Consider the following 13,335-nt stretch of genomic DNA (forward strand, 5'->3'; position numbering starts at 1 on the left):
CTATAAATGTTTAATTCTCTTTTGTTGTTTTCCTATTATTTTCCCCTTTACCTGTGTAGTTGGCTCCCTTCATTTAACCCTAATAGTGACCATTAACATCCAGCACAGCAGACACCCGGGATGATGAAAGCAGCAACGACTTCAGTGTCCGACTCTCTAATGAGTAAATAATCAATTAATTAACTAGAACACCTGGAAAATCAGAATGAAAATTAGGTTGAAAATACTGTTAACGACTTAAAAAAACGACATATTCCCCATATGACGGCTTATTACATTTTAATAAAAATCTACCAAACTTAGTTTGTAATTTCTACATTGACTCCAACACACAGAAACTGGGAAATAACAACTCACTTAATTAGGCTAAGAGTCCAATGAAGAACGGACGTTGGTTGGAACAAAAACCCTGCAGTGTAGCAACAGTGGGTCCCCAGGATCAATTTTGGAACCACTGGCCTAGACCATTCATAGTATTTTAAAATTACTTCTAAAAGTCACTGGTAACCAACGTAATGATGCTAAAATTAGTGAGGTGACCGCAGAACAAATTCAGGTTGTTGCATCTGTGAGGCAGCCGCACAAACCACTGTGCCGTCATGTCACCTACCAAAATACAGTGGTGTGAAAAACTATTTGCCCCCTTCCTGATTTCTTATTCTTTTGCATGTTTGTCACACAAAATGTTTCTGATCATCAAACACATTTAACCATTAGTCAAATATAACACAAGTAAATACAAAATGCAGTTTTTAAATGATGGTTTTTATTATTTAGGGAGAAAAAAAATCCAAACCTACATGGCCCTGTGTGAAAAAGTAATTTCCCCCTGAACCTAATACCTGGTTGGGCCACCCTTAGCAGCAATAACTGCAATCAAGCGTTTGCGATAACTTGCAATGAGTCTTTACAGCTCTGGAGGAATTTTGGCCCACTCATCTTTGCAGAATTGTTGTAATTCAGCTTTATTTGAGGGTTTTCTAGCATGAAGCGCCTTTTTAAGGTCATGCCATAGCATCTCAATTGGATTCAGGTCAGGACTTTGACTAGGCCACTCCAAAGTCTTCATTTTGTTTTCTTCAGCCATTCAGAGGTGGATTTGCTGGTGTGTTTTGGGTCATTGTCCTGTTGCAGCACCCAAGATCGCTTCAGCTTGAGTTGACGAACAGATGGCGGACATTCTCCTTCAGGATTTTTTGGTAGACAGTAGAATTCATGGTTCCATCTATCACAGCAAGCCTTCCAGGTCCTGAAGCAGCAAAACAACCCCAGACCATCACACTACCACCACCATATTTTACTGTTGGTATGATGTTCTTTTTCTGAAATGCTGTGTTCCTTTTACGCCAGATGTAGCGGGACATTTGCCTTCCAAAAGTTCAACTTTTCTCTCATCAGTCCACAAGGTATTTTCCCAAAAGTCTTGGCAATCATTGAGATGTTTCTTAGCAAAATTGAGACGAGCCCTAATGTTCTTTTTGCTTAACAATGGTTTGCGTCTTGGAAATCTGCCATGCAGGCCGTTTTTGCCCAGTCTCTTTCTTATGGTGGAGTCGTGAACACTGACCTTAATTGAGGCAAGTGAGACCTGACATTGTCCTGGAGTCTTTTGAGATCTCTCGGATGAGTCGTCTCTGCGCTCTTGGGGTAATTTTGGTCGGCCGGCCACTCCTGGGAAGGTTCACCACTGTTCCATGTTTTTGTCATTTGTGGATAATGGCTCTCACTGTGGTTCGCTGGAGTCCCAAAGCTTTAGAAATGGCTTTATAACCTTTACCAGACTGATAGATCTCAATTACTTCTGTTCTCATTTGTTCCTGAATTTCTTTGGATCTTGGCATGATGTCTAGCTTTTGAGGTGCTTTTGGTCTACTTCTCTGTGTCAGGCAGCTCCTATTGAAGTGATTTCTTGATTGAAACAGGTGTGGCAGTAATAAAGCCTGGGGGTGGCTACGGAAATTGAACTCAGGTGTGATACACCACAGTTAGGTTAGTTTTGAACAAGGGGGCAATTACTTTTTCACACAGGGCCATGTAGGTTTGGATTTTTTCTCCCTAAATAATAAAACCATCATTTAAAAACTGCATTTTGTGTTTACTTGTGTTATATTTGACTAATGGTTAAATGTGTTTGATGATCAGAAACATTTTGTGTGACAAACATGCAAAAGAATAAGAAATCAGGAAGGGGGCAAATAGTTTTTCACACCACTGTATATCAGCAGCACAAATTATATTAATGATGTAAGGTAGTGCTTTTGAAAAGGAACTGTTTAAACAAGTCTGTCATCCACCTGCTGGAAAACCCTGCAAAACCTTCTGCCCTCTCCTTCAACTCACTCGGTAACTTGCAAAACAAAAGATACTGATGGAGAGGTGCGAAGGAATTTAAGGTGGCCCCGAATTACAACTTTTTTCATAGGCTTCAGGGATTCTAGTGAAGGTTGGGCACACACATGGCTCACCCTTTATCCCTTTGTACTGGTGCAGCATAGGGATGTGTCCTTTCCCTACAGGTTTTCTGACTTTATACAGATGACTGGAACCTTGGCGATTTGTCTGTCGGACATTTTAAATATAAAGATGACATCACATTAATTGGCCTTATTTCAAACAATGAGTCCATAAACATATACTGTAAACATCTGACATTGAGTTGCAGTCATAATAATTTAAGCCTTAACATTCAAAAACCTTGGGAGATGATTATAGATTTTAGGAAACAATCACCTGCTCACCTATCACTTGCTATAAATGGCTCAGTCGTTGGGATGACAGGGTTCTTTCAGTTTCTGGGCACCATGCTGTTACAAAACCTTAAGTGGATCAACAACTAAGAAAGCCCATCAGAGAATGTTCTTTTTGTGTCAGCTGAGGAAATTCAACCTCCCTCAAGCAATATTGGCGCAGTTCTACACAGCCATCATTGAGTCCATTCTGACCTCATCTACAACTGTCTAGTGTGGTGCTGCATCTGTTCAGGCTCAGGACAATCTGCAATGCATCATCGGAACCTGTGACAATATCATAGGCTGTAACTAACTGCACATTCAAGTCCTATACGAGTCCCAGGTAAGGAAGCGGGCCAACACATCCAGGGCATCACATGTTCCAAAAACCTCCCACCGGCACACACCACCATACAGTGAAAGCTTCAACAACATGCCATCTAAATAGATTACCGTTATTCTGACTTATCAGGTCTGAGCTTCTACTCAGTATCATATTAATCATATTATCTCTTTATTTTTTGTATTGCCCTTGTATGCCGCATCATATTTTATCATTTTAGATTTATCTTTTGTATTCTGTGCTCTCCTTGCATATTGCACCAATTACTATCAAGACAAATTCCAAGTACACATTGCTGGGCCTGATCAATAATGTGGATTCTCATTCTGATAAGATCAACAAACCTTATCGGTATTTATCATTTTAAACTTTTCCTCCCCAAAATGCAGCAATATTTCGTCCTGCTGATCATCACAGATGGAGTAATTACAGATTTGGATGAAACCCGAGCAGCAATTGTAAATGCTTCAAGGCTTCCAATGTCCATCATAATTGTGGGAGTTGGTGGAGCCGACTTCAGTGCTATGGAGTTCCTGGATGGAGATGATGGATGTTTAAGATCACCAACGGGTACACCAGCTGTCCGGGACATTGTACAGTTTGTGCCTTTTCGTAAATTTCAAAACGTAAGTAATGTGAATATAATAATAACAATATTCAATTTTATTTTTATAACACCTTTCCCATGCTCAAGGCACTTAATGTACGTAAATAGACCAACGTCTTGTTGTCTTCTTTGTCATTTTGCATTAATTCTGTTATTGTTTTACACACTCATTAAGCAACATTTCATGTATGCAATGTACTGAACATTAACCTATGTAAATAATTTTTTTTTGTATGTGACAAACGTTTTCGAAAATCTCTGAAATCCATTTTTGTTAATTGTTCTTTACCAACCACAGCATTTTGTAGAAGCTCTACAGAGATTGCAAAATATACCACAGTTACTTTATATAGAGAAAACGTTTTGTGGTGGGATCAGAATTTCACAACCACAATTTTATCTATGGACAGCCATGAGCTCGAATGCATAGCATTTTTTTTTTTCTTTCTTCAACCTGCTATATGTAGTTATTTTTTATTTTTCTTGGTTGGGGTCTGTTTTGTTGCTTTTTAATTTGTTTTATATTATTTTCTTTCTTGTTTTCCTAGTTTGACTATGAAGTCATTTGTTGCATAAAGATCAACGTGACTGTATGCAATGTTATTTTCTTCAAATCCATACTCAATTAGCTATATACAGTTGGGCCTTCGTATTTGCGGGGAATTGGTTCCAGGACCCCCTGCAGAAAGCAAAATCTGTGGATGCTGAAATCCCTTATATGAAATGCATAAAACTTGCCATCATCCTCCCATATATTTACCCCATCTCTACATTTCTTATAATACCTGATATAATGTGAATGCTCTGTAAATAGTTGTTATACTCTGTTGTTTAGTAAATAAGCGAAACGACATAACACTTTTTTAAAATATCTTAAGATTTTTATTTTCACGTTGATTGATAGCACTTTATGCTCCCTCTTTGCCTTTGACGTATTTCTCTGTCCATTTAAATTGCTTTGCATGCAAAACGTTGTGTTCTGCTTACAAACTTAGATGAGAATAGCTGACCCATTAACCCATTGCATGATTAACATTGGGGCCTGAACTCTGTGACTCCACCTCTATGAACCGCCAAAGCGACCTATCAATGGGAGGACAAAAACCAATATGCTGTCGAAGACTTTTCAAAATAAATATTCAGAACTAGAATAACGCAATCAATAAAAATTCTGATTCAAAAACCAAAATCCTGAGCTTAGAACACCTCACTAGTGAGCTTTAAATGAGCAAAAGCCCCAAAAGGAAAATGTATTTAAAAAAAAAAATCAATAAAATCACAACACCTGCCTGGTACATTTATATTCATATCCACAACGGGAGCACCTCGGGATTGATTATTTAGCATCAGTTTATGAAACTACACGAACGGGTTGGTCTTCTGCTTGTGTAAGCATCTCAAATGTGCATAAGTCCAAGGCATATCCTCTTCCTGATTTTCACTCGCTTTTCTTTAACTTTTAACACTAGAATTACCAGAGCCTACGAAAAAAACTCGTAAATCCGGGCCACCTTAAATCCCTTCGCACCTCTCCGTCAGTGTCTTTTGTCTTGTAAATGTGTCGACCAGCACAAGCAGTAAGCAGCCTGCTATACCATCCCCCCCACCACCTCAGAACAGGCAAGAAGTTCTCTCCGAGTTCCTGCCTCGATTGATTATCTGGGAGTGAGCTACCTAGAATTGTATTGAGTAAATAAATTCATGCATCTCATGTGTCTACAACAATCTATGTAAACACATTGTTAAATGTTTTTCATGTTTTGGTAATAAAAGACAAAATGTAGACATTTATAATGTGTGAAGGCTGATGGCCAATTTCAAATAAACACTTTTACAAAAGGTGCAAGTACAATACGACAGCTTCTATAATCCCGAGGTCGTCAGTTCGAAACCATCTCCTCCGGAAATATACCGTTTTGACTAGTGAGCTACTCTTATTGTTAATATTATACAATATAAACATACATTTGATTTGTGTCTGTAACAGCCGGTGTAAATTTATAGTACTTGTAAAAGTTTTTTTTTTACTTTTATTCTCTCAGTCTTGATTACAATACAACAATGGCGAATTCTGCTTCTAAAAAAGTTCTACCCACAGGGTTTCTTCCTAAAAACCTGCCCGTAATTTCCTCCAGTCCATACACTACCAGTGACATGTTCTCCGAGCCACTGACTGCAACACAAGCCAAACACCTGATCGATCCACTGCCATGCTGAATAGTTGGAGATATGTTTTTTTTCTGGAATTACCCTTTTTTTTTCTTCTCATAACATACCTTTGAACATTGTGGCCAAAAAGTTCTGTTTTGACCTCATCAGTCCACAGGACTTATTTCCAAAATGCACCAGGCTTGTTTAGATGTTAATTCGCAAACTTCAGGCAGTGAATTTTGTGGCTAGGACACAGGAAAGGGTTTCATCTGCTGACTATGCCATGAAGGTTCTATTTGTTCAGGTGTCTCCACACAGTAGAACAGTGGACCACCGCTCCAGAGTCAGCTAAATCTTCCTTTAAGGTCTTTTGCAGTCAAACCGGGTTTTTATTTGCCTTTCTAGCAATCCAACAAGCAGTTCTTTCAGAAACTTTTCTTGGTCTTCCGAACCTCAACTTCTCCTCCACCGTCCCTGCTAACTGCCATTTGCTTATAACATTACCAACTGAGAAAACAGCTACCTGGAAACTCTCTGCTGTCTTCTTGTAGTCTTCTCCTGCTTTGTGAGCATAAATTTTTCAGAATGCTAGGCAGCTGCTTAGAAGAGCCCATGACTGCTGATTGCTGTGACAAGGTCTGAGGAGTCCGAGAATCTGTACAGTTGTGGCCAAAAATTTTGAGAATGACCCTAAGTGTTGGTTTTCACAAAGTTTGCTGCTTCAGTGTTTTTAGATCATTTTGTCAGATGTTTTTTCTGGTATACTGAAGTAGAATTACAAGCAGTTCAGAAGTTTCAAAGGCTTTTATTGACAGTGACATGAAGTTTATGCAAAGAAGTCAATATTTGAAGCGTTGGCCCTTCTTTCTTTTTCAAGACCTCTGCAATTCGACCTGGCAGGCTGTCTGTTCATCAACTTCTGGGCCAAATCCTGACTGATGGCAGCCCATTCCTGACATAATCAGTGCTTGGAGTTTGTCAGAATTTGTGAGTTTTTGTTTGTCCACCCGCCTCTTGAGGATTGACAACATGTTTTCAATGGTATTAAAGGTCTGGGGAGTTTCCTGGCTATGGACCCAGAATTTCAATATCTTGTTCCCCAAGCCACTTAGTTCTCATGTTTTCCTTTTGGCACGTTGCTCCATCATTGTTGGTCACCAGACTGTTGTTGGATGGTTGGGAGAAGTTGATCTCGGATGTGGTTTTGGTCCCATTCTTAATTCATGGCTGTGTTCTTAGGCCAAATTGTGAGTGAGCCCTGCACTGCCTGGGCTGAGAAGCAACCTCACACGTGAATGGTCTCAGGATGCTTTATTGTTGGCATGACACAGGACTGATGGTAGCATAGCTCACCTTTTCTTTTTTCTGGATGCCCCAAACAATCAGAAAGGGGATTCATCCGAGAAAATTACTTAACCCCAGCAGTCCTCAGCAGTCCAATCCCAGAATATCAGTGTGTCCCTGATGTTTTTCTTGGCTTCTTTGCTGCCCTTCTTGACACCCACAAGGCCATCCTCTAAAAGTCTTCACCTCACTCACACCTGCCTGCTGCCATTCCTGAGCAAGCTCTGCACTGGTGGTGTCCACAGCTGAATCCACTTTAGGAGACGGTCCTGGCGCTTGCTGGACTCTCTTCTCTTGGGCGCCCTGAAGCCCTCTTCACCTCTCTATTCCAACTCAGTCAGCATGACAGAGTAATCTTCAGTCTTGTCCTACTCGACACTGTCACCCGTGTTAACGAGAGGACCACTAAAATTATGTCAGCAGGTTCTTTTGTGGCTCGGCTGACATGCAGTGGTTTTTTGGGCTGAAGTTCATTTTCATGCCAATGAGAGACTTTGCAAATAATTGCAGTTCATCTGATTTCTCGTCAGAGTCGATGCAAATTGGCATCATAAAAACGGAGGCAGCAAACTTTGTGAAAATTTTATATTTGTGTCATTCTCAAAACATTTGGCCGCAACTATACAGTTTTGACATCTGCATCACCTTGAGTTTCCTAACGGTAACTGTGAACATAGCCTTGACAAGTTCATTTAGGTCAGAGGTCACCTTGGGAAAAGTTATCTCAAATATCTTGGGGTGCTCAAACTTTTGCATGGTGCACCTTTCCTTTTTTCACTGTACAATTATCCATCCATCCATTATTCAACCCACTATATCCTAACACAGGGTCACGGGAGTCTGCTTTAGCCAATCTCAGCCAACACAGAGCGCAAGGCAGGAACAAACACTGGGTAGGGTGTCAGCCCACTGTAGGGCACACACACACACACACCCACACACACCACACACCAAGCACACACAGACTAGGGGACAATTCACGATCGCCAATGTACCTAACCTGCATGTCTTTGGACTGTGAGAGGAAACCCACGCAGACACGGGGAGAACATGCAAACTCCACGCAGAGAGGACCCGGGAAGCAAACCCAGGTCTCCTTACTGCGAGGCAGAAGCGCTACCACCGTGCCACCCACTGTACAATTATACAAAACAAAAACAACAATACGCTAATCTTGCATAAAATACTGAAAAAGAAATGTGTCATCTTTAACTTGATACCTTTTGGTGATCAGTTCATCTTCTGCTCACTTAACTAATCAAAGTAACAGACGTTTTAAGCAAGGGTGCCCAAGCTTTTGAATGCCACTTTAGATATTTTTTTTAAACGTGCAGTGAGATGTCGGAATCTGTGCAGCCTTGTCTGTGGTTCCGCTGGAGACGTGTCAGTGTCGTTTAGGCCCACTTACTTGTACTATTTCAGGTGTACTGAGGGCTGATAAAAAATGACAATCCCCGACTTAATGGCACTTCTTTTCACCACCTTCCAACTGGATGCAACGGCAGACCGTTTTGTTTGAATGCATATGAGGGACGATCTCCAAAAAAATACGCCCTTTAAGATGCAGTACACGTCTCCCAGTGCCTGTTCTATTGGTATCTCCTGTGCTCATCTATTGTTACCTTGTCTAGAACCTCCTGCAGTTTCTTTTTCTGGATTTATCTAACATGACAGAAAATCGTCTTCCCTTCAGTCTCAATTTTAATTTTGGGATAAAAAAAATGTCAGGGTGCAAAAATGGCAAATATGGAAGGTGTGGAGCAACAACCAGATACAGTAGCTTTTGGCCAAAAACTCTTGGACTGATAATGTGGTGTACACAGTTGCACTGTCATGGTGCAAAGTTCAGTTTTGCATGCCTCACTGCTTCAGGCCTTATTGTTCCCTGGTGCTTTCCCGCAGACACCAAAACAGTTCAGTGTAATGTTGCTGAGTAACTGTCTGTTCACGATGGACAAGGCTGTTAATATTGAAAAACACAATTATTGTCAGGAAGTTCGATATGACCTGACATGTGCTTTTTTTGACTTGTGGAAAATAAAATTGCCCATGTCACCTGAACGAATTTAGAATACACGTCAGGAATGCGCATCTCAGAACAGTGCCACTCAGAGGACGGATTAACAAGACTGTAGTCACACAACACCTAGCGGTGTAATTGATAGCTACACCCCAGTCCTTTGCATTTGTCCGATTCTGGGAATTTTTGGGTCCCCCCTGCATAATTTACAGTTCATCTTTTTAGCTGCCATTTCTTTGAACCTTACGTTGACTGCGTTCAGGATTGTTGTAGTCCAGAGTGACAGAATTCCCCTAGAGGCAGGACCGCTGCATCATTCACTTTTACCACCAGCCCAGCGACATTTTTGAATGCCAAAGTGTAATCCTTGGCAGCAGATTCTGTTTATTTTTAACACATATAATACATATTATAACATATGGGGCATTGGGATCCACACTCAGACCAGAGGGTAAGTGTCCACTGCTGGCCTCACCATCACCTCTTCCAGCAACATTATAACACATATTATATTTTTAACTGGTCTCTTTAGAAGAATTTTCAGCCACAGAAGGTTCCTCCATTGTGACCACATTCTTGCTGCCCATCAGACCAGGTTAAGAAGCACGCCATTACTCTTTGCTGTTTATGTAGCAGCCATAGCACATGCGATTCAGAACAGGTCATCCACCTGAAGCTAAGCATGTACAGTATGTTAGGGCTTGGCCAGTACTTGGATGGGAGACTATCTAGGAAAACCTTGGGTTGATGCTAGAAGAGGTATTGATTAGGCCAGCAGGGGGCACTTACCTTGAGATCTGAATGTAGATCCCCATGCCCCAGTGCAGCGATTGGGGGCACTGTGCTGTAAATCTTGCACCATACTTCAGATGGGAAATAAAATTGAGATCCTGACTTTCTTTGGTCATAGAAGATCCCTGGGCATCTTTCGAAGAGAATTGACTATATCCCAATTGCCAGACTAAATCGCCCATCACGGCCCCGACCATTCTGGCCCTCTAATCATCTCCTGTCTCTAATTGGCCGTCTCTCTCATCCTTTCACCACCTAATAGCTAATACGTGGTGAACATATTGGCGCGCACACAGACACAGTACTGTGGTGCTGTGCCTTTGGTACTGAGTCTCTTCAGAAAATCCTTGGGTACTGCTGATTTGATTTTGCATCGAATGAGCGGGTGCTCATGGAGTCCCGAATGAGGCACATTACCTGCATTGTGAGGGAGCAGATCAGTTACGGCACTACGGCCATCTACCGCGATTCCCCGTTGTTGAGGACCCGAGCGGTTGGACCAGGCCAGGGTACACCCACGTAACACCTGGCTGCGGCAGGTAGATGGTCATTTCCCGAGGGTGGGACTGGACTGCATGCATGCCTTTGGGGTTGCCAACCAGGATCCTGAGCTGTTTCATCGTGTGGTGGGTGTGGCAACATGCTGTACCAGTGTATGCTCCCCAGCCTGACCTGACCATACTCGAGCAGTACTGGCTGCCATTGCATCATCCAGGTGGGTGCTACACATTAGTGGTGGTTGAAGTGGCTCCCCTCTGTCTAAGTGCTTTGGGTAGTGAGAGATGCACTATATAAATTGAAATGATTTTGATTGAATTGATTAAGTCCCCATCTCCTACTCTGAGCTCCACCCTTCACAAGGCTTTCGATTGGTGTAGAAATGTGACACTCGGTGAATCCCACCCATCTTTCTGTCCCATGTGCTCATGGTAATCTCCAGACGTTATGTTTTATATGTCTGCCTCTGTGAGACTTGCACCCGGGTACCACAGTTGTATATCTCTTAACGCATCATCACACATGAAGTTTTCATCTAAAATGTCTGTTTCTGTAAAACACAAATGCCTTCAGTACAGAGGAATTTAAATTAGCTGAACCTAATTGTACTTCTAGTCTTTCAGTAATTGTATTATTTTATTATATTTGACTCTCATTGCAGGCTCCTAAGGAAACACTTGCCCAGTGTGTTTTGGCAGAGTTGCCTCAGCAAGTAATGTCCTTCTTCAACTCATTTAAACTGAAGCCTCCCAATGATCCCTATCCACAATAACATGTACGGTTCATTCTTGTGTCGCTGTCTCCATATTATTACAATATATAAACATAAGCGGCCATAGCAATATGGTGCTTTACAGATCTTTATGGAGTAGAAATTCAACTCTGCATCTACTCCGTTTTAATACCGATTTTGTTGTATTTTTTTTGTCTAAGGCCCCAAAAGAAGCCCTGGCTCAGTGTGTCCTGGCCGAAGTCCCTTCTCAAGTGACAACGTTCTTCAACTCCTTTAATATTCCGCCACCCAACAGCACGACTCCTCCTGCGAGTTCATGAGACACTGGAATGCAGATGAAGAAGAAGTCATTTGCAGCCCCTTTGTGACGGACAACTGGTCACTTTTTGGTGCTGTAAATTGATAATTGATAGGTTTGTTTATGTTATTGTGCCAAATATTTGCTTTTTTTAGGTATTTTCGTAATGGAAATTCACTGGAAGCCCCACTATTTACTCCCACAGCATGTGCGTTTAGTCAATGATCATTCATTTCATTTTCTTTCTCATTGACAAAAGTTGTACAATCTCTGACTGTTGCATCATTCAGAAAATGAACTTATTGGCATATCTTACTATATGCGACTGCACAAAATTATCAATACATGTCTTATTATTAAATGGAACTAGTTAAATGGGATTCCTGTGTTGGATGTTTTTATTTGCATAATGAGATGGCAATAAAGTGATTTTAGAAGGGAAGATGCGGAGGTACCATTACTTTTTAGCTTTCTGTGTAGTTTCCAATTTAATTATGCGTAACATACATTAAATCAAATGTGGCTCTTTAGGGGTTAGGGTTAATAAATCTATCAAATGTATAAATCAGTTCCAGTGAAACAAAGTTAAGAATTAGATTTTCATTTGGTTGAACACCTGGGGCGTCATGCATAACACTGTGAGTAAAATTCTCACTAAAACATTGTGTAAGGACAAAAGCGGAAATGTGTGTACGTACAAAAAAATTCAGATGCATAAATCTGTGCGAACGCCAACTTCCATGTTCTTCGCTCCATAAATCCCGGTCAGCGTGAAAAGTAACGCACGTGCACGTGCCTGCTGCCCCACCCCAACTCCTCCCAGAATTACGCCTCTTTGAATATGCAAATCAATATAAATAGCCCTTAATCTCAGCATTCTGTGAAAAGGCAATGGAAAAGCACGGGGGGAAATAGAAGAATTTCAGTGAATACCAAGAGGAGGCAAGGAAAAATGAATTGTTGGTTTAAATAGTGATATAAACAACAAAAGGAAGTTGATCGAGTGACATAGAGTGTCGTAGAAACTCAAAAGCTCAAGTTCACAAAGTGCCCGAAATAAAAAAGAAGTCGCAGTGTAAAGGTGAGTCGTAGCCCACTGTCTGAGTGTCATATGCAAGCTTATTAGGGTACAGAAAAAAGAAAAAAAATGGGGACACAGTGTGAAAAATGCACGAAATGTCAACTTTGATCTCGAAATTTCCACTTTAATCATGTAGTTTATTTTGTCATTAAAATAGAACATCATAAACTTCATCTTTAAATTGTTTAATTTACTAGTTTCTCAAATCCCATCGTAACTAAAGCAGCATGTTAAATGCTTTGTTTTTTATTTGTTCTTCTATGTGCTCTATGTGTGTGATTCACTACGTGCTTCTTAAATGAGCTTTCTCTTCCTCTGATAGGACACAGAATCCCTTACATCTGTGATATTACAGCTCTCTGAATAATTAAAATATTGAGATGTATACGTGATATCATTTTCATGATGATAGGAGTTAAAGCTTGTTATTAACATGGGAACACGGTGGCACAGTGATAGTGATGAGCAGGTGCCCCATCCAGAGATTGTTCCTGCCTTACGCAAGATGCTTGCTGCACTGTGTGTGACCTTCGATAAAATAATTTATTGTAGCAGTACTGTCCTTTCAAACGTACTAACAACCAATTTCTGTCGTTCATTTTCTTTCTCCAAGTAACCAATCGCCACACAATCAGCTATGTAATAGACATAAAACCATATGTAAGCTTAGAACGGCGATTCTTCAAAACTTTTAAGGAACATTAAAATATCTTCGTAGTACATGTTTAATTATTTTATC

General features: G+C 40.8%; 1 protein-coding gene across 2 annotated transcripts in view; it reads left to right on the forward strand.

Moving 5' to 3' along the window:
- Positions 1-11,957, forward strand: part of LOC120530117 (copine-3-like) — a 54,366-nt gene extending 42,409 nt beyond the window's left edge. Inside the window, exons 11-13 of one of the 2 annotated variants that reach the window (XM_039754296.1) lie at positions 3,462-3,698; positions 11,146-11,259; positions 11,418-11,534. In XM_039754296.1, coding sequence (XP_039610230.1) covers positions 3,462-3,698; positions 11,146-11,256 — 348 coding nt within the window. In that variant the 3' untranslated portion in view covers positions 11,257-11,259; positions 11,418-11,534. Of the gene's footprint in view, positions 1-3,461; positions 3,699-11,145; positions 11,260-11,417 lie in introns of both variants that reach the window. The other variant, XM_039754295.1, reaches the window with a different exon arrangement.
- The last annotated feature ends 1,378 nt before the right edge of the window (positions 11,958-13,335 follow it).

Source organism: Polypterus senegalus, chromosome 5 (genome assembly GCF_016835505.1).
Source record: "Polypterus senegalus isolate Bchr_013 chromosome 5, ASM1683550v1, whole genome shotgun sequence".
Lineage (NCBI taxonomy): Eukaryota > Metazoa > Chordata > Cladistia > Polypteriformes > Polypteridae > Polypterus > Polypterus senegalus.